The 22,225-nt window shown below is 30.6% G+C and overlaps 1 protein-coding gene across 8 annotated transcripts in view; it reads right to left on the bottom strand.

The window, feature by feature from the left end:
- The window catches only part of mgl (low-density lipoprotein receptor-related protein megalin), a 254,385-nt gene that overhangs the window by 137,532 nt on the left and 94,628 nt on the right, over window positions 1-22,225 (bottom strand). For 6 of the 8 annotated variants that reach the window (XM_080164265.1, XM_080164262.1, XM_080164264.1 and 3 more), the window contains 9 exons: window positions 20,757-20,867; window positions 20,180-20,308; window positions 14,727-14,798; window positions 13,765-13,843; window positions 12,717-12,772; window positions 12,256-12,337; window positions 9,009-9,065; window positions 7,243-7,318; window positions 445-519 (listed from right to left, as the gene is read on the bottom strand). In XM_080164265.1, coding sequence (XP_080020391.1) covers window positions 445-519; window positions 7,243-7,318; window positions 9,009-9,065; window positions 12,256-12,337; window positions 12,717-12,772; window positions 13,765-13,843; window positions 14,727-14,798; window positions 20,180-20,308; window positions 20,757-20,867 — 737 coding nt within the window. The remainder of the gene's footprint in view (window positions 1-444; window positions 520-7,242; window positions 7,319-9,008; window positions 9,066-12,255; window positions 12,338-12,716; window positions 12,773-13,764; window positions 13,844-14,726; window positions 14,799-20,179; window positions 20,309-20,756; window positions 20,868-22,225) is intronic. The other 2 variants (XM_080164268.1, XM_080164269.1) reach the window with 1 other exon arrangement.

The following is a 22,225-nucleotide window of genomic DNA, read 5'->3' as shown; positions in this document are numbered from 1 at the left end:
GTTATTTTGTTTATTATAATTTGGATATACATCAATTTATTTGTTTTATCCCTTAAGATCCCTGTAAGTTTGCAATGCTTTAGTTTGGTTTGTGTTGTTGTTATTTGCAACAGAGCTACTCTATAAGCATATAAACATCTGTATGCCTTTAAGTAGACTATCATTCAGGGTTCAAAAAAGAGAATGCTATTGCCAACAAAGAAGACAAAATCTCCATAAAAAGAACTAACAGACAAGGGTTTTGTACTAAAACTGGTAAGGTTCCACATAATCTGTTTACTTAAGAGACAACCCAAAGTATATTTTTGTAGATGGTAAAAAAAACCCAAACCATGAAAAAACTAAGATATCAGTTATACCCCCATCCCCCTTTAAAACTAAATTAAGCCCTCCCAAATAAAAAAAAATAAAGCTTGCGAAGCTACTCTACTACTAATTTCTTACCTCGCATGCAGCTGGCATACCATCACAATCAGACTCGTCAGATTTATCACGGCAATCATAGTATCCGTCACATTTCTAAAATAAAACAAAATATTTTAATTGAGTGTAAGATTAATATATCTTCTATCTATCTATCATTAATAAATTTATAGGGTTGATATCCAACTATAGAACTAAAATTATTCAATTATTTGAAGTAGTTTGTTGTGTGTATTTCCCGAAAAATCTTAAAAACAACTGAGGTGAATTCTTAAACTAAAATCAGTGAGGCAAACTAAAAATTTAGAGGGGATAATTTTGCCTAACTAAAATTTTAGTGGGGCAAACTGATATTAGTGGGGCAAAAGTTTTTTTAAGAATTCACCTCTGGACTGATCGTTACACAGTTTTCAGGAATGTTTACGTATGGTCCAAATAAGGGTTTTGGCTATTTGGGAGGAGAACCCCAACAAAAAAAGAAATACATGGTTCAAAAATATAAGCACGGCAATACTAATGGCACTATCTTTCAGCTACCAAAAGCAGAATTTAACGTATAAAATAATGCTAATGATTAATTAACGTTCATTCATTGCCATATCCCCAAAAAAAACTCCCAACAAAAATAAACAAATGTAATATATTGGTGTGAGTGTAAATCAGTTTTGAAAGCAAGAAAATCTAATTTATCCTAGTGATCTATTTTTCAACACTTTTTATTGGAGCAAAGCTACTCTATGATTATGGTTTGTCATTTTCCGTTCTTTAGGACTAGGTGGGTGTCTGTCTTTGTTATCTGTATTTCTCTCCAATAGCACAAAGAAGTACAATGTCTGTCCGTCAGTCTGGTCGTCTTTCGTTTAATGCTTAAGATCTCGGTAAACACTTAACCAATTAGTTTGTGCTTTTCGGGGAACATAACTATTTGTCATCTGGTGGTTTTAAGCTATTTAACGAAGCTAGAAGTTTCTAAACAAGCAGTTCTAAAACAATTTTAGAATATCTTCAAAATATAAAACAGAGTGAGAAAAGTTAAGATTAAAAGAAAAATATTTGCGTGCTGATATGTTTAGTAAACCACACTTCTGATTCTATTGCTCAATCAATTTTTATTCACACTTGGAAGATAAACAACCTTTTATTTGATTGTGGTACACGGATAAATCTAATTCTTTCATACAAGGATACGATATACAAGGTGTATCAAAATTTTATATTTTGGTAAAAATTACATTTTCATTATTTTTTCTTAATACAGGGTGTTTAGCAAATTTCTTTACTAGTCTTTATTTAAATGTCTTCATCTAATTCTTTCATACAAGGATATTATACAGGGTGTCACATAAAAAATGACACCCTTTAAATGATTGTCGAATACAGGGAGTAAGGGAGGGGACAATGGGCAATTAATTCAATTTAAGAGGGTTCGCTGAAAAGCGATGAAAACCAGATTTATCAAGAAAATTTTACCAAATTGTAAAGGGATCATGGTAACCTAATTTAGAACAAAATTAGTTCTAAGAAAAAAATCATTTACTTGAAAACTAAATTATCAACACATCACAATGTAGTAAACATTCTGTAATTAATAACTAGAAAAATCTTGTTTAGAACTACCCCAACCCTTCTCATATATTTATAACTGACACGTAAATTCAAGCTGTTCTTAGATTATTTAATACATAAATATCACAGTAGAGTTTCTATACATGAAATGACATTTTCTTGGGAAAAAATATTTGTTAAAACCAGCCATTAATAACAAATTTTTCTGTCTGCATATTCAAAACTAGCTCAAATAGTTAGCGGGGCATTGATGCGCAAGTACCCAAAGTCAGTCAGAATCTGCTGTATTCGTGCACATTCCCTTTAAGCCAGTACCCAAAGTCTGAGACCCCTAAAAATTGAATATTCGATCCATTGTCCCCTCCCTTACTCCCTGTGTCGAATAGGATAAATCTGATTCTTTCATCTAGGGGAACAACATGCCATAATGAATAGATTTAAAAATAAGCTTTAAAAAAAGTTATTCCTAAATTAAGATCTTAACTAAGTTACTTCTGTAGAAACTGCAATCTATTGAAGGTGTATAAATCCCTAGGGATAAAGGATGGGGTAAAGGAACAGGAAATTGTACTATTTTTCCATTATATGCAATCAGTGGCGTGCCCATGGATTTGCTAAGAGGCGTGTGAACCTTGAGAGGATAAAAAAAGAGACTACAATACGACTAACAAATTTCTTTTAAGAGGGTTTATAACACAACCCTCCTGCACACCCATTTAGGCCATGTATGTTAATGAATAAAAGGAGAGTAGGTTATTCTTAATTCATTTAATTCTTCCTTTATCCTTATTTTACACTACCCTCTCCTATTATTACATTACAAGCCCCTAAACTCACTCTTACCAATCTTTCTCTTTCACTTTCTCTCTTATCAATTGAATTAAAGGTCTCTTTGAGTCAAGTGTTTAGATACATGTACTCAAAATACAGGGTGTTAAATTCTGGCTTTCTTGGACATGTATTTTGAAGAAACTTTTTAAGACTAGAATTACTTGGTTATTTTCAAGTAGTACCCATGAAGGTAAGGGATATTGGACTTGAAATTATACTGGTACCCTAAGGTTTATTAACATCTTCTCTCATTCATTGGCAAAAAAAACTTTGGGTACTTTTGATGAATCAAGATTTAGCAGCGTTTAATATTTTTTTAAAATAATTTTCTTCTAGAGACAAGTAAATTTTGTTTAATCATTATGGTACCAATTTGAGAGAAACCACCCAACCATTCAATAATATGCCAAACTCTGGCTCCTTTGAATAAGAAACCCTGTGAACAATTTTAATCTTTGTAATAAAATTTGTGCATACAAGAGAAATAAAATAAAAATTACAGCCTCCAATTACAAGATTTAACTATCTTTAACTTTATTTTTGCAAACTTCCCTACATCATTTTCATACAAAACATGCAAATATTTTAAAAAGTTTCAAAAATAAAAAAAATACAAAGTCTCCCAATGCTAGAATGTCAGAAAGATTAATTTTAGGGAGAATATATTTCTCGATAGAGTGCTTCATTTCGCATTCTAACTCTATTCTAATACTAGCTAAGATGATAAAATAACAGCACAAAAGCTTAAGAGTGTATATATAATATATATAATAAGAGTAAAGCTGTGTTGTTGTCATATTTTCAAAATTTAAATAAAACTGGTTCATTTCAACTTTTATACATTTTCATAGGCTGGGTCGATTTAGAGATTTTTCGGGAATAGTCCCTTTCGTAACATCGCCCAATAAAGGGCGATACGTCGTATTTTTAAAATGGCTTTTTATAGATTATTTTAGGTTAGGTTAGGTTATATTGGGTTAGGTGATTACCCCACAGGGTTAGGTAATTGACCCCGCAGGGTTAGACCCCTCCGCCGGGGCTAGAAATAGGAGGAAATCTACTGTAAAAAATACAAAAAATCGCCCCATAAGGTGCGATGTTACGAAAGGGACTATACCCGATTTTCACTTAAGCATACCAAATTTTATTGTCTGGAAAATCATTTCAGTCATTTGAATATATTGCTTATTTAACAAAAAAAATGATTTATTGTATGTTTTTTAGTGTACAAAGAAAATTACATTTAGAAAAGAATTATGGCAACTAAGGTTTTGTTCATATGAATAAGAAAAAATACAATAGGACTGGTTTTGATATTGTGGAAAAGCTGAAAGCAAAATAAGTTTTGTTCATTTGAATAAGCTATATTGCTTGATTCAATTGTTTTAACAGTCACAATGAAAGTTCTTGTTTATTTTTTTATTTTATTGAATTAATACAGGATGCCTATGAATATTATTATTTGTTATTTTCAGATTTTGCAACGGCCATACCAGGTTCTGAATAAATCAAACAATTCATAGACTTATTAAAATGTATACTGATGTTGAAACACATTGGTATCTTATCTATCAATCTCTTTTGTACTTAAATATATTTTGTCTTTAAAAAATCATTTAAATGTATCAGCCCAGCCTAGCTAACATGTAATATATGTGTAGAATTGCAACATTCCGTCCATTTCAAACAAAACACACCAATTTAAAGTAAATGCAAAAAGTATACGGACCATCACAGCAATTACACCAAATGTTCATATAAAAATGCTTAAAGTTTAATAAGAGATCCCAGCATAATGTTATTATTGGAATAGAGTTATTTTAGAGTAATGATTAGTAAAAGAAAGTGAAATTGGAGATCAGAAGTGATAGCAATTTTAATAATAAATTCATGTACAATTGCAATTGTACAACCCCAATGATGATGGACAAAATAACTCTAAAGCTTAAAAGAGGACTATCCACGAACAAGAGCAAGTGATTCTAAGCATCTTCCAGCATTGACCCATAGTATTTTTTTAGTAAATATACTAGGTTTATGTTTAATATTTGCTTTATCGACTAAAAAGTTAGGTTTCACCATGGTTTTATATGAAAAAAACTTTGAAATGTTAAGCATTGTTTGGTGCAATCTCATCGAATGTTTTGATGAGTTCAAACTAAGCTTTGACACAAAAGTTTATTATTGTGATTAAAAATGTATATTTAGAAAAGGGTTGGTAACTTGTAAACAGTTTAATTAATGTACTTTTGCAATTTACAACATTTGATGCCATTCTGCAATGTTATTTTATTTTGTTCTTTGAACTCAACAAAGTATTTGATGATATTGCTTTAAATATTGATTTACATTTCAAAGTTTTTTTTCATATAAAACCATGGTGAAACCTAACTTTTTAGTCGATAAAGCAAATATTAAACCTAAACAAAAAAATACTATGGGTCAATGCTGGAAGATGTTTAGAATCACTCGCTCTGGTTCGTGAATAGTCCTCTTTTGATGGAAAAGTTTGGAACCAGCCAATCAAAATTTAATAAAGATACCCAATGTTTTTTAACCAAAGAATAAGAAAACGTGGCTGTAAGACTTTGATTATCAGTGTGATTTACAGTCAAATGTCTACTCCTTCATTGTTAATTACAAATTAAAAGAATTTGAAATTTCCTCTGATTTAATAGTACACAATATTTAGGGTATAGAAATGAAAATTGTAAATATTTCATATTTACGAAGTTAAATATGAACCTGAAACAAAGGTTATAAAGTTGACCTGTTTAATCTGCTTGCTGTAGTATAAGAATGTGTGTGTATGTGTATTTGTGTGTCTGGCTGAGTGGTTAGTTGATTAGTAAGTGGGTCAAAATAATATCCCCTCAGCCCTAGCAAATTTATAACCATCAAGTGATTAAGTCTCTTAACCTTAAGAATATAAACCGAAGACAAGTCAAAGGCATAGGTAACCTTTCATCCTTGTCTGGGATAAAAAATTAACAAATCTTATATCTGCAAAGGTGAGGGAGAAGCTGACGAAGAACAAACACTATATGAGTAAATCACTAAACCATTAAAACAGCCAAAGAAGTCAATTGAAAACCTTATATAGAGTGTTGATGATAATTCTAAATAATAATTCCCATACGAATGAAAATCAGTGAACATGAAGACCCTAGGGCCTAGATGACTAGAAACAGCAGGAGGGAAAAACCAAAGGATACAAACATAACATAAGGAGGGCAATGGTAAAGCCATAAGAAATGTCAAGAATCTAAACTTGAAGGAAGGAAGCTGAATTCCCTATTTAAAATAAGAGAAATCATCGGATGTATAAGTGTGCTGCATATGTGTGTAAAAGAGTGTGTCTGTAAGTGCACATGTGTGTGTAAGTGTGCATGGACTAACATTATGTCCAAGTTTAATCTAATTTTGTTTAACGTGTCCAGAATTCTGCCAGGAACAAAGAGATTGGAAAACTATGCCCTAAACTTTTCCGCCAGTCAATTAGAAAACTACGTTTTATTCTTTAAAAACTGTATTGATTAGGTATTCCAATGACCAAATTTAGACAAGGAATCATCACAACAACCATTAATAAGATATTTTTGTACTCTAAAAATCTACCAGAAAGAATATTATTTTTTTCAATGATAATTTTGTTATAATTGAGCATCAGTTATTTTTACCTATTAAACTTTCCCTGAAATTAAATGCATATATGTGTGTGTGTGTGTGTGTGTGTGTGTGTAAGTGTGTAAAACTAATGCTTACACAGAGTTATATGAACCTAATGACAGGGAAGCAAGGTGTCATAGCACCTAATTAATCTACATCTCTTTCTTCCCTCCAACAGAAGCATATAAAGGCAGAATAGTAACATAAAAATTGGCATAAATAATAATCAAGCAAATAACTGAACCGATGAAACCTTTTCTGACCTCAAAATTTGATTAAAAAATATGTAGGTTAAAACTTAAATTTAATGTATGATCCTGTTATCCCTGACTTTACCCATGCAGTGGCAATTTAAAGAGTTAATAACAGAAAAGCTATAAAACTTTCAATAGAGAATTATTACACTGAAGAAAAATAATTTTCCTTCAAATTTTTAAACATTTAATTTTAGTATATGGCTGTAAAGCTTCGATTTAGAGCGCAAATGCCGCGTAGAGCTATGAATGGCATAGCTCTAATATGGGAGTTTAATAAATCAATTCTGTTCTTTGTTGTTTTTATTTACAACCTAACTTAATAATTTTTATGTCAACTATATGATATGATATGTATATTGTTGAATACTTCCTTAGATTTTTCCCGAAAACAACCCGGTTAATCAAAATAAAGTGTTAGTGACGTCATCAATAGAAAGACAGATAGACCAAAAGATATGATTTGTAGCGAAGCTACTCTACAAACAACTTCTCTTACCTTGCTTTTGGGAATGTAAATTTCTCTGTCATTGTTATCCAGTTTGCCACATTTGATTTCATTTGAATTTGGGTTCCTAAAAAACAAATATAGTTCTAATAAGTTTGACCACGGATACTCATATAAAAATATTCCATTTATGGATCGAAGGCATAAGCCAATAGAAGAGAAATTAATACTATAGTTTTCAATTACGTTTCTATTATAAAATGCTAAAAGATGTATTTTTTCTCTTCATTCTATTTATCATGAACAAACAAAAAAACTATGCGAGACACACATTTTATTTACGATTCTTCAGAATTATATGTTTATCAGATAGATTTCCCCACTCTAATGATGATCTAAACTTTTGACACTATAAAGTTGTTGGAAATCTTTTTTTTTACTTTTTTCCCATTTATTGCATGGATAGCTAAATGAATTCAACATTGGTAAATTGTTAGTTGTATTTCATATAAAACAAACGGTTTCTAATCAATTATTTTGCCAGTCATTAAAAAATTATATGAAACAAAATTTACAAACAACGTAAGAATAGGGTTGGAAGAGCCCCACGGGGACAGTACCCTTTATAGTAGGACCCCAAAGTGTCAGATACCCCAAAAAATCTAGAAGAAACAGGTTTTTTCTTTATTCTTATTTTTAAGGGGTTGATTTAGTGGTACTATTATATAAGTCTGACTAAAAGCAACGATAAAAATATTCCTTCCACTGAATGGCAGAAGGGAAAATTTATCTTCCATTGATACATCCATATATTCCTGTGATGTATGGGTAGAATTTTGATGACAAAAATTCTTTGCAAGTACAGAGAGGGTTCCACTCAATAGGAAATTCCACAATTTATACCCGGACAAAATTTCCTGGGAAAAAGATAAATATTCTAAATAGGAAATTCCACAATTTATACCTGGACAAAATTTCCTGGGACATGGACAGATATTTAAAAAATCTATTTCTATTCTAATCTAATTTCTAATGACAACAGGTTTTTATCCCCCCGGCAAGTATCAAAGTTTGGCATAAAAGAGGCTTTACATAGATCCATCTATATATTTTTTTACATGTCGTGTAAAAAATTAATTGTTGTCTTATTAATACCTAGCCTATATATTTAAATATTAAATTGTTTATTGCAACAACAAAAATGGTGGCGGAACTTTTGTTTTGATTTTTGATTTTGTAGCGGGAAGAGGGAGGTCAATAACTGATATTAGTAAAAAAATAATATGAATAGGTTTTATTTTATCCAATTATGCGTGTTTATTAATTTACTGAAAAGCTGACTAAATGTTTTGTTAAGCTCTGAAATTGAGTAAAAATATGTTTTAAATTTTAGTTTTACAGCTTTCTGTGTTGGTAGTAAAAATATCATTTTACTCAATTTTTGTTAGTTTATTCTTAAGCGAAGTATTTCTAGATTTATGGTAAGGATCTCAGTTGTGGAAAGCTCTAATTAGAGAATTCAAATTGTAAAATCTATATAATATACATATGATATAAATTTACAGAGCAAGAAATTACCTTAGCTTCTCAGCTTATTATATAGGATTATTATTGATCAATACAGTCTTATTTTTTACATAAACTTATACATTAGAGCACAGAAAGGGTTTGTTTTATTTTGCAATAGCCTGTACAGTTAAAGTTTGTGCAATCAAAAGAGAGGTTATCTTCAATAATCTGTATCTTTGTATCAATAAGAATATTATCCCCAAACTGCCCCCCCCCCCCCAAGCCGCAAGAATTATTGAAACACTTACCCTGGGGGACAACTAATTTCATCGCTGTTATCTGCGCAATCCTGGTGACCATCACATCTGAAAACATTTAAAATATTAATTTTTAATACCTGTCCAGTTTCTGGAAAAAAAAGGTATTTGTTGTATCTGTACATATTAACAAACAACCCATTTAAAACGAAATTAAAATGTAAGTAATAGGTTTGATTCTATTTTGAAACGATGAAAATATACAAGTTCGTTTAGCTGGATAAGCGGTAAACACCCGCAAAACCATGCTGAAAACACATGAATCGTATAGTTTAATTGACTTCGAATCTTTTTAATGAAAACTGTCCATAATATAAATATTAGAAATCCCATATTTCTTAACGAGATTTAAAAATAATGTACTTTAGACTGAAACAAGGGGTTTAATACATACCAAAATGCGCAATTTTACTAACATAAACAATCTATTAATAAAACATCAGCAAAATTACAAAAACCTTAATACATTGCATATTTATTGTAAATATTCCTTTTTTCATAAGGTTTAATGGAAACTCTCCATGATACAAGAATAAGAAATCCCCGAATCCATACATGTAGAATTAAAATGGTGTTCTTTGGACTTTAACAAAGTGCTTGATTTATATCAAATGCGCAGTTTTACTAAAAATAATCTATTAAATTTTAACACCATCCAAATTATTGATGCATTGCATATTTTTGTAAATATTTCTTTTTTATAAAGTCTAGGCATAAAATATATAAAATATTTGACATAATTCCCGTATGTTGGAAGTATAAAAAATGAGGCAGGTTTATCAGTGTAGATATAAAGCTGGGAACACAATAGTCCGGTTCTAAGATAATTTTGTATGCATTTTTTAAAGTTAATAATAGGGGGGGGGGGGCATTTTTGGCGATTTTCAAATGCGCTTATAAGGTCAAATTGTTGTTCTTAATTATGTACATACATCACCAATAATTACACCTTATGTCGTAAAATCAATGGTGGAAGATTTTGGACACTTTTAGTTTGAAACTAACCATGACAATTTAATACAAGTACCCAAAGTTTTGTAGCTGAAGAATAAGATAACGTGGTTATATAGTGAAGTTAACAGTATAATATAAGGAACTATCCAAATCATGTATCAGCTGGGTTACTAAATCTAACTGTGCTATATAAAAAAAGCCTCCAGAATCCGGCCAATGTTAAAGATTGGCGTGAAAGGGAATATTCTATTAATATCATATCTTTTTCATAGCTGTCTCAAGGGTCCCATATTTCCCAGCAGTTAGGGATCTTAAAGGATAAGACAATGAACATTTAACTTGATGTAAATTGTACACACCTCATATTGAATGACAAAACTATCCCATCTGTATGTAAGTTAAGCATTTCATATAATTTCTACTCCCTGTACACAAGAACACTGTACCCTTACAGGACAACAACTTTTTTTCAATATGGACGGTACCAATTTTGAAATTCTGGCAACCCCGTTTTGATGTTATAATGTTTAAAAAGGTGATGAATATTTGATGCTTTGACTTTGAATAGAAACCTATCACAATGATAAATCCCTCAGACTAACATGTCAGGGCTAAGGGATAGAGACATCATACCTAAAGAAAAACAACTTTTACACTAAAAATTGCTGTAACTAATATATTGAAAATTGTTTTTTTTTGTGCAAAATAAAATGTATAATCCATGTAATAAAGTAACAGGATATATGTCTGTTTGTTTGTCTGTCTCTGTTTGTACCGAAGGATCTCGCTAACCACTGAACCGATATGATTCTCCTTTACCGAGTTCCTTCCCATAGGTGTCTTGTTAGAACTTTGATATCACCACGTCATACAAATAAATTTAAAATAGTTCCTACTAAGAGTTTAGGAAAAGTACCTACATAGTTAGAGAAAAAGGTGTCAACCAATTACAAGGTATGTTTATCTGTCAGGTGGTATGTCCCTGCATTTGCCTTCGAAAGAAACTCAGGGATTTACAGGGATAAGACCATGGCTAATATATTGATTTACGTCCCCAATTATGATACATAAAATTACCACTTCTATACATAATGATTAGTGGGTGAAACGTTTGGACACCATACTTAATGAGCCAATCAATCAAAATTTTAATAACAGTCCCCCAAGATGTTGAGCCAACAAATAAGAAAACGTTACAATAAAACTTTAGGGACTAGTATAATAAATGGTCCATTGTCCCATCCCTCCCTGAAAAAACTACACTCTCACAAAAATGCAGGGACTTAAGGGAAAGGACTCTTAGAAATTTTGAGAAATAAAATGACCCTAAGCAAAAAGTTTTTGGACAATTTCAACCAATTTTAAAATCTATCACATCAAGTAACTTAATGCAATTTAAAATTTTAAAACTCAACGACTGAAAGTCCTCCTTTGAGCTGCAAAAAGATAACGGGCTTTACATTTCAGTTTGAATATGCACCAAAAAAATTTAAAATTCAAAATTATGTATTTTCATTTGAAAAGGCGAGCTAGCGAATGCATTTGGCAACATCCCTCTAATTGAACAATGAACCACACCCACCCCTCCGCCCCCCCTTTTTAAAATTTGGCTCTAACTACCCAATAGAACTTACATGAACCTTACTTAACTGAAAATAAGCATCACAAAAGAATTTAAAAAGGTGATTGAGTGTTGAGGGGGTGCTGAAGGTTGGCTGGCGGTACACTTTCAGTTAGGAGGGATATTGCCATGCATTTTAAATGATCATTGACAAAAGATAACCTACATTATACAAGGTTTTTTAATATTGTTCTTTTAACTTGGATTTTTAAAAAAATAGAGTCAGTCAGTCTATGAATAGAGGATATCTACATCAAATCACAATAAATTTTGTTTGTTTAGGTAACAAATGTTATAAAACCACGCTCTCTCATTGGTGGACTTCAAAACTTTGGGTACTTTCTAAAATCTTGATTAGCTGGTTCTTACAAGAAGTGTCCAAACTTTTCAATCAACTATTTTTAAATATACAGGAGGATATTTTTGTATATTAGATTTGGGAATTTAAAATAACTTATCCTATCCCATTAGATCCCTATATATTTTATCAGGTTTATAGTTTTAGTTTTATTTATGGCTTTTCTTCATGTAGTATTCGTAGAAATGTGTCTATCATTATGGATAGCTAGCACAAAAGAAAACCTTTGTTACAATAAATAGTTTTATGCAGGGCTTCTCTGTAGTAAGTATCCGCAGGTCTGTCTATTGCAACGGATAGCCTACCTGTAATATTGAGGAATACAGTAGGTTTGATTATATTTGTATGAGCCACAAGTAAACTTTCCAGATTCGCAGTCAGGGGGCGCTGAAATAGGAAAAATAAATAAAAACAAGGAAAATTATATCCAGAAACAATGTACTGCTAATGTCGTCCTTGTGTAGAAAGAAATATGATGTTTGTCTGTGCATGTAAACTACAAGATCCCAATAACCTATAGAACATGGCTACTATTAAATAAAGTATTTAATTTTATGTCCAGGGAAATATTCAAAAAAATCGTATTTGTTGCAACCACCAAAGAAACCCAGAAAAAATTTATTCTCCCCCCCCCCCCCAATCCATTTATCTTTAAAGTACCCCTAGAGGCCTCTATTCATTAAATAAGGACATTCACTGCTAACAGAGTAGCAATCCTTCTAATAAGTAACGAATCAAGTCTACTCTACAACAAAAAGGTACTTACGGCAACTATATTCGTCCTCTCCGCCATCGCAATCTTTGTGGTAGTCACAAACCCATCTGAAATAAAATTAGTCAGTGTATATTATTCTAATACCCAGGCTTCTATTAGAGATAGAGAGATAGACATTCCTTATGTAATTAAAAATTTCCGAATAAAAAAACAGGAGGAAAAGTTTGTTTCCTTTTTACATCTTATCTGCACTTACTTTTTAAGTACTGTATTTTTGCTCTAAGACATTTAAGGGATTATCATTACTTGCTTGGTAAATAAATGAAATTCCATTGAGCAGAATTTTATTAAATTTTGAAATCAACTTTAGAAAGCATTTAAACTTGGTAATTATGTAGTGGTGAATTTAATCTAAAAGTTTATTTAATGAAAATTTGTGGGATTTAAACTCATATTATGGTAGATCTATTATTTAGGGGCATACATAAGGGTTGTATGAGGGGGTATATTCCTCCTCCATCCCATTGAAATTTAGAAGGGGTGTACTTTCTTAATTATTAAGTTATTACACATCCTCCATTCCTATTTGGGCATAAAACTAAATTATACAAATTTTCAGTTCGCTTCGCGCTACTACAATAAATTCATCTTATACCCATCCTGTGCACGCGCCCATGTTAGATATTATATGATTATATGAGAGAGATAATTCTGCTTTAGGATTACTTTTCAAAGTTAAAACAAATGGTTGAATAAGATAAGCCCAGATTCTATTCAATTTTCATCTCAAAACTTTACTACCATTAGAGTGTTTAGGGGGTGTAGTGTGAATGAATTTCTTCTTCTTATGTCAGAGAAGCTTCACATATGTCCCAGGTTGGTTTTAGGCTGTTTAATTTAACATTTAAGTCTTGAGATGGTTGTATAGTATTTTACTGTCTATCCTTCCCTAGCTGCCAGGGGTGCAACTGCAAATCCCCATTATAAACTAATAAGGTTTTTATCTGTATCTCCATACCACAAAAGTGAAAAGATTTAACGTGGGATTTTTTTAGACCTTTTTAAGGCTATTGAATTTCCCTAAAAATTAAAATGTTACCTTTGAGGAATGCATTTGCCATTTTCTCCGCACTGGAACTGGTTACTTGTACATTTCTCGTTGCCTTCGGGTGAATCATCTAAATTAAAAGACGACATTAGTACATCAGCTGACAATGATTTAGACAGCAGTACAAGTATATTCGCAACCGTGGCTCAACACGTAGCGCATCCGCTCGTCGTCGGGAAGGTGATAGGTTCGAATCTCGGTCCGACACCGCGTCATAACTACAGACGTTAAAAATGGTTCCTACTGCTGCTATGTCAGGTGCGCGACATAAATAGTAAGAGTAGGGGGAATGCCTTAGCCCAAAACAGGCGCAACTCACTACCATGCACAGTTAGGACTTCTCAGACAAAGGTCGTGCAATCAAAGAGTTGGTTGTCTGATGGGCATATGGACGCTTTACACCGCAATCATAGGGCTTAGGGCTGACAACCCTATCCCATATCCATAAAAAAGCCACATTGTTACAGAAACACTGACAAATTGTCAGTGGCCTATGCTCCCTCTGTGGAGTGAAAAGGGCTTGTTTGTGTTGTTACAAGTATATTCTTAAGAGGCATTTAACAACAGCTGACAATCATAAAATGAATGTAAGTCAGACAAATAACTATATTATTTGAAGAAGTATGTTTTGAAACAATTAAAATATAATAAGAATAAATCATTTGAAATGAACAAAGCATGCAATAAATCCATTTTATAAAGAAATGAAACCTGAAACCTGAGAAATAACAATGCAGTAGTCATTCAATTTTAAATACAAAATATTTAGTTTTACTGTTATGTTCCATAAATCAAAGAATTTGGGATAAGTAAACTTAAGATAAACACTATTTTGCAAAAATATCTTATCAAATAAGAAAAGTTGTAAATTAACATGAAAATGCTTCAATGAAAGATATTTTTTCTTCAGAAAATTAAATTTAGATTAACCTATTTTAAAAGATTTTTAGTACCTCTAACGTCACAATTTTTAGTTCCAGATATATAATAGACAAGGCCTGGTGTAACATTCTCTCGAGCAGTCTACATGTTGGGTGCAAATTTAGTTTTACTGTTTTTGTGGCTAACACTGTCATTAGAATGTAATTGACAAGAATCCTATTTAGTTCAAACATTTACAATAGGAAAAAGCACAAATTTTCTTGTTTAATGTTGTTTGTTTTAAGGATATTTTCAATTAGTAGATGGGTTAGAAGGATTAAGTCGAATAAAAGCATAAATATGATTTTAGGAGGTTGACTTTCAATTAGTTTCATTTTAAAAAATTAAATGAAAAAGGACACCTGCCATAAACGAGTAGATGTAGGTTAAGAGGAGGGATATCTGCTGTTATTAACCATTCATTACTTAGAACATTAATCTCACCCAATGACTAAGATACTCAAGCCGACTACAAAGCTTACATAAAATGATATTCAATGTCTAGAAAACACTTTTCTACACTGAAAAAGCATATTTAACATATTTTAGAAAAACATAAAAAACATTAAATGGCAATTTCAATCTATTCCTTGCTCACTCAATGTTTATAGAATGTTTGAAAGGGAGAGAAAATCGGTTATTTCCAATTGATTGTGGAACACCCATACACACCTCATTAATCTATCTATAATACAAAGTAGAACGATGTCTGTCTGTCCGTCTGTCCGTCTGACCGTCTGTCCGTCCGTCTGTCTGTCTGTCCCTTAAGATCTCGGTAACCACTGAACCGATCGGATTCTACTCTTCAGGGTATCTACCTATTGGTCCTGTGGTGGTTTTAAGCTATTTTCTCGGGGGGTGGGACACCCCCAACCCCCCCAAAAACCAAAAAATCCCCCCCCATTTTTTTTTTTTTTTTTTTTTTTTTTTTTTGAAGGAGTTTCCATGGTCCTTTATGGTCTCTCGCAATAATTTTTTTTTATCACCTCTTGGGCAAAGCCCCTAGAGGCTAGGGGCGAAGCCGCTAGTAATATAAAATAGTAAGATTTTTATTCTCTAAAGCTAAAGATTTCAATTGATGGAGTTCTACTTGTTTAGGAAGCTTGACATAGGTTCCGGGAAGGTCTAATTTTTAGATTTAAGCATTGTGATGGTTTTAAGCTATTTTTCTGCCTCCTTCTTACCCATTTGAGTAAGAAAAGAGCATCTATATGGTAATAGTGAACCCGCTAATTTTTAATAAATTAACAATCAATGGAAAAAAATATTTATATATATGCATAAGTAGCGCAGCAATTAAAAGCTAACAACCATCGAAAATTAGACCGGAAACAAAATTATGTTTTAAATCAAAATTTCATTTCTTGGAAGTTATTTTGAGTAAAACAATAAATATTAATATTAGTCAAACTGCATAAAGTATGGATAGAACCTTATGATGGTCCAATTTAGAATAAAGGGAAACTGCCAGAAAATCTTATAAAAACAATTGAAAAGTTTTTCCAACATTTGGAATCAGTTTTCTATTGAGGGAAAATAAAATTCTTCAATGTATGATAATTTTGAATATTTACCAAGATAATTTCTGAATATATCGCGGATTTTTATTCATAATCTTGAATATTTTAGGGGATAATCTTAGTATTTTCAAAATTATTTTGTCTACAAGATAAGACTAATTTTGTTTTTCGAGATTTTATTGGACTGACACGCATAGATACAATTAATATCTAAGTATTACTAGCTAGGAATATCAAGAAAAGTTATTTAGAATGGACTTTTAAAAATAACATACAACTAAAAGGATTCATAAAATACTCTTTAACATTATTAATATCTTTATTCTTTATCTTTCATGTTGGTTTTATTCATATCCAGAAATATTTGGATAGGTAGTTTAATAATAAAAGGCATTTGTATTTACATGGTTACTAGCAATACATATCTTTTTCAATGTTTAGAGTATCCTTGAAAGTGATTGTTTTCGAATGCATTAACCAATATAAAAGGCTTTAAAAACACATCATAAATGTCTTATTTGATAACTACAAGATATATAATCTTGATTTTTTCCTAATTATTTAATAAAAGTTTTTATCTATTGTCCTATCCCTGTATCCCTGATCATCATAAGAATCTCCGCATCTAAGGAATGGCACGAGGAATTTTTTCATTAATGGAAAAATATTTTAGAGCTCAAACAAATCGATTCAACAAAGGAATAACTTTATGTAGCGCAGCTAAACTATAACTTAGGTTTAGTCCGTGTGTATTAACGTCAGAGTAGGTCACGAGAATGTGAACTAGAGTCTAGACTCAACAGTCGGATTATATCTCTATTATCCTCTAAAATTACTGTATAGCGTATTACCGTTTAATGTTTTTTCTTTGTTCTATTTAAGTGAACTGTAGCACAGCTACTGCTCGACAGTATTGTTCTTGTTAATTCTTCTAAAAATGTTCACAACCCTTCATTGCATGCTATTTTTTCTTTGAAAAGTTTAAAATTAATTCTTCATTTTTACACCACTAAGAATATAGCATTTCAATAACTTTTTAAAACCTTTAATTTTATGCTATAGAGCTTAATGGTAAAAATTCGAATATTTCATGATAATTAAAAAATTCAAAATTTTACTTTTTTACACCTCTACATCAACTTCTAACACAAAAAAAGCATCATTAAAGGAATGAATTGATAACACTTTGATGTAAACAAAGCATTTGCTTATTTTCTAAACTATTTTTTTATAAGAATTTAAATAAAATTCATCAATATTTTGCCTAAATTTAGTATATGTTAAACAAAATTGGGTAATCAATACTAATCCTTTAACATCATTTTCATATTCAGTTCCCTCTTAAATCAATGTGTAATTTGCATTGTCCAAAGTTACTGCAAACAAGTTTATTGATCACACAATTGTTTAGCTGGTGCTGGCAAAGCTGTGATTATTTGTAACCAAAATATTGATAAGATGGCATTCACTACATAATTAGGTTCAAACAAAACTACGAGGTTTTAGAGTAAGTCCAATGCATTAGTGGACAATTATGTCCATAAGAGCGCAGCAATAAGCAAACCAAGGTTTGGGTGAAATAGTATCAGAAAATTGCTATAGAGTAAAATATATAAATATCTTTAGCAAACTAATAATATTTCTATAAAAAGAATGCATACAAACTATACCTACAAACTATTGATGCTAGTAATAGCTAAGTATACTATTATCGCACCATAAAACAAAAAACATTAGGTTATCTTTTAGAATTTTAAAAATATTTTTTTATTAAGAACAATTAAAATGCAACAACTTTAAAATAACATTCTTTTCAAAGCCTTTATATAATTTTTGGTGCTGATGAGAAGTTTATTTAAAAGTTTTATAGTTCTATATTCATCAATTTGCTATAATAAAGAAACACTAATTGTATTACATGCTAAATAATCAGATTAATTTATATATGTTCAGCCATAATAAGAAGGTATATTAAGGTAAAGGCAGATTTGTTATTAGATTTTTTACATACTATAGAAACTATATCTTCATAATAAATAATTATCAATTGCTTTGCTCTTTTATTGTAATCTTATTGGATGACAGTACTTATTCTAATTAACCCTTTACGACAAAAAGTTTCACCGGTATAAAGTTTAGCAAAATCATTTCTACGAGCAGAGCATTCCATTAAATGGGTATATTATCCCCTTGATAACAAATAAATCTGACTTTAAATCTAATTGATTGACTCAGACCATAACTAGTTTTTCTAAAGAAGAACTATGCCTCCTGGGCTCATACTTGTTTATCCCAAAATTTCTTGTTTAAAATAGCTTTAATGTTGTATGTTGGTGACTTTTATTATCTTTACGGCATTTTTCTCTTTAGATGTTTGGAGTATATTTTACAACATTTTGTAAAAAAACAAAATAAAATATGCTCTTTGTAAACTACAGTTGGCGACCCTAATATCTAGAGAGACTGGGAGGACAAAATATAGCCTAAAATCATCACAAATTAAAAATAAAAAGACCTAAAACCATCCTGAGATATATATAAAGCTTTCCAAAAATGGAAAACTTAGTTTATTGGTTGGCAAGATCTTAATTAGCAGGCAAGATTCTTCAAACAATGACTAGGTTCATCCTTGTTGAAAAAATTTGTAACATTTTCAATTTTAATATAAAAATTAAGGACAAGTCTGAGGAAGAAATTATTAGAAACGTTTCTAGCTCATTTAATGTAAATGTTTTTTCTTCATGCAAGAAAAAGACATACAAGGATATAAGACATTGGGTGATAAAATAATCTACCTAACAATTTTTATGTAAGGAATTCTTCAATAAGTTGTTAATATCATTAAAGAAAGACATTATATAAAATAATTTATCATTCATCATCCTATCCCTATATATCCTTGTACAAGATTAAACTTTAGAAAAAGGAATAGATTCTGGGCCATGGTATTAGAATGTTCCCTTTTATTTGTTTCAAGACAAATTGTTGCCTTCATCGAAATTAGTCAGTAAAAGTACGAGATAAAATACCTATTTTATTTTTTTAAATAATTGAAATATGAAAGGGGGATACCCAATCCTAATCTAACCTAACAAAGGCTACATAATTCACAAATAAAAAAGAGGAAATATCTAAAATATTTAGAGTCTAGCAGTTTTATATGAATTATATATTTTTATTTACATAAAATATCTATTACAAAGCTTTAGGGCTAAACAAACATATACTTAAACAAGAACAGTATCATTTGTTGAAATGTTTAGATTTAAATTTAAATCAAGTCATTATCTAAGCAATGCAAAGCAAAGAGAACTATCCATAAACGAGAGCAAGTGATTCTAAGTACCTTCCAGCATTGATCCCTAGTATTTTTTTAGTGAATATTCTAGGTTTATGTTTAATATTTGGTTTATTGACTAAAAAGTTAGGTTTCACCATGGTTTTATAGGAAAAGTAAAGCATTTTTTGGAGCAATATCATCAAATGTTTTGATAAGTTCCAAAAAAAATTTTAAAGCTTTGACACAAAAGTATATATTTTGTTTAAAAATGTTTATTTAGAAAAAGGGTTGATAACTTGTAATATTGTTAACATTTTAGTTAAAGTATTTTTACAATTTACAGTATTCAATGCTTTTCTGCCATGTTATTTTATTTTGTCCTTTGAACGCAACAAAGTATTTGATGATAATGTATCAATAAACCTTTTACATTTCAAAGTTTTTTATAAAAAAACCATGGTAAAACCCAACTTTTTAGTTGATAAATATTAAACATAAACCTAAAAAAAATACTATGGATCAATGCTGGAAGGTGCTTAGAATCACTTGCTCTCGTTCTTGGATAGTTTCCTTTGAAGGAAAATATTAATATCTTGGGAATTTATTATTTGGGAAGTTTTTGGTACATTAAGAAAATTTTTTATATGTCAAAATCAAATGTAAAAACTAAAAGTTGCACCCTCCTTTAGATGACAGGGGCCGGGTTCTCCCTTGCCCCATGTCCAGAATTTACACTCATCGTTTTCCGCGCAGCTTTGTGCGCATGCGCGGGCGCTCTCCATCATGTTGTCGTTAGCGCTCACAAGATTGTTACCTACACAATATAGATTTACTTTGGCTGTCACAAGATGGGATGTAAAAATAATAATTTAAATAAATGAATAGAAAAATTTTTGATAAAAAGGATGACATTTGCTAATTAAAAATAATGAAAATTAAAAAGTTAAAGATGACTTTTCATGAGCGAAGAATAAAGAGTTAAGACACCTTTAAGTAGTACAAAAAAAAAAACTTTTTTACTACATATACTCTGAATATTATTACATTTACAGTTAAACTAATGTCACCTAGATTTCAACAAAGCGTTTGATTGTCTTACTTTTAAAGAAATATGTAGCTATTATTTAATGAAAAGACCACAAAAAAATGTAACAAACTGTTGTAAGATCATAAGATGCTTAACTCTTCAAATTTCATTCATAGATGAAGCCTTTTTTGATTAAGAAATTTTTTTAATATGTATCAATTTGAATTATTCGTACCAAAATAAGCAGTTTGATCCTCAGTACAGGAACAGTTGGGGAAAGTACCAAAGTATCCATCTATACAGGTACAGTTGGGCACTGTACCAGTGGACCCGGGCGGACACACCTCTGCAACAAGTACACTTATGTACACTCAAAAGTACAAAAAAAAATTGACCAATGTTATTTTATAAAATTTGTACGGCTTGTTTAATTTACTTTCTTTTTGATCTATTTGTTTTTAGGGCTATTTTAATGGACACAAGTCATCATGATAGAACACAATAGGGGATATAAGTTTCTATTAGTAATAACAAAATGTTTACTTAATTAAAGTGCAAATATGCTCTTGAAATAGTCAATAACAATATCAAAATTTTTAATAAGGTACAATAAACAAGCAGTACAAACATAAACTAAACTAAGGTCAACAATTAAAAGAATAGAGGACAATAATGTCCACAATAAAGGGGCCTAAGCATTTTAAAAGCATTATATTTAGCCCGCGTGTATGTTATATAAGCAAGCTTATTCTATTCTATAATATCAATATAATATTGCTATATTCTATAATTCTAAATTAGAGCTAAATATTTGTCAATTGTTATTGGTCAAAAATTATAGTCATAAGTCTAAAGTCTTGTATTCTAAATTAGTATATGAATAAAAACAAGGATGACAACATCCATAAAAGCGAAGCACTGAAACGGTAGGACAAACGGACATTAACACTTGTATAGTGTTAGAACTTAATTATCATAATATAAATTTATAAGAGTCAAAGCAAAATTGTAAGTAAATTTGTTGTAAAACTGCTTGATACAGGATAATTTTTATGGACATACTTACATTTTTAGGACTTGATTAAAGAGTTGCTTCGCTTATTACATCATACTTTGTTGTCCCAGAAATCAATATACCAAAAATCAGATCAATCCGATGATTTGATCACATAAAAATTTGTTGTTATAAAAGTAAAAAAATCAACATGTTTAAAATGGACGTACGGACATTTTGGTAATGATTATATAATGATTCTAAATCGTACCTAACTACTAAAGGAATCACCATGCAAAATTTGAAATCGATAGGACAATTCTAACATGCCTAAATTAACGGAAAAAGCTATCCGTTACGGACGTACGGACGGACCGACCCTAATTATAGAAAAGCTTCGCTTTTAAAAATTTTGATACTTTTTTTACAAATCATAAAAACAAGGACAACAAAGTCCACGAGTGTCAATATCGTACCTATTACTTCTGATGAAAAATATATTCTAACATAAGTACGAACAGTTCCTAATTATAGAGTAGTATAGCCACGAGGATCGAATTAAATTTTATAGGGAGTAAATTCAAAAACTAATAAAATTCCTTAATTTCATTTTATTATGCAAAAATTTGTTTTCTGTTGCCAGGGATATGGTAATTGAAAAAAATTTAATCTCCTACGCTATTTTCGTGTAAAATTTTTCTAAAGGTACT

This window comes from Acartia tonsa, chromosome 6 (assembly GCF_053477335.1).
Source record: "Acartia tonsa isolate MP-2025a chromosome 6, ASM5347733v1, whole genome shotgun sequence".
NCBI lineage: Eukaryota > Metazoa > Arthropoda > Copepoda > Calanoida > Acartiidae > Acartia > Acartia tonsa.
This window is presented reverse-complemented; position numbering and strand designations above follow the sequence as displayed.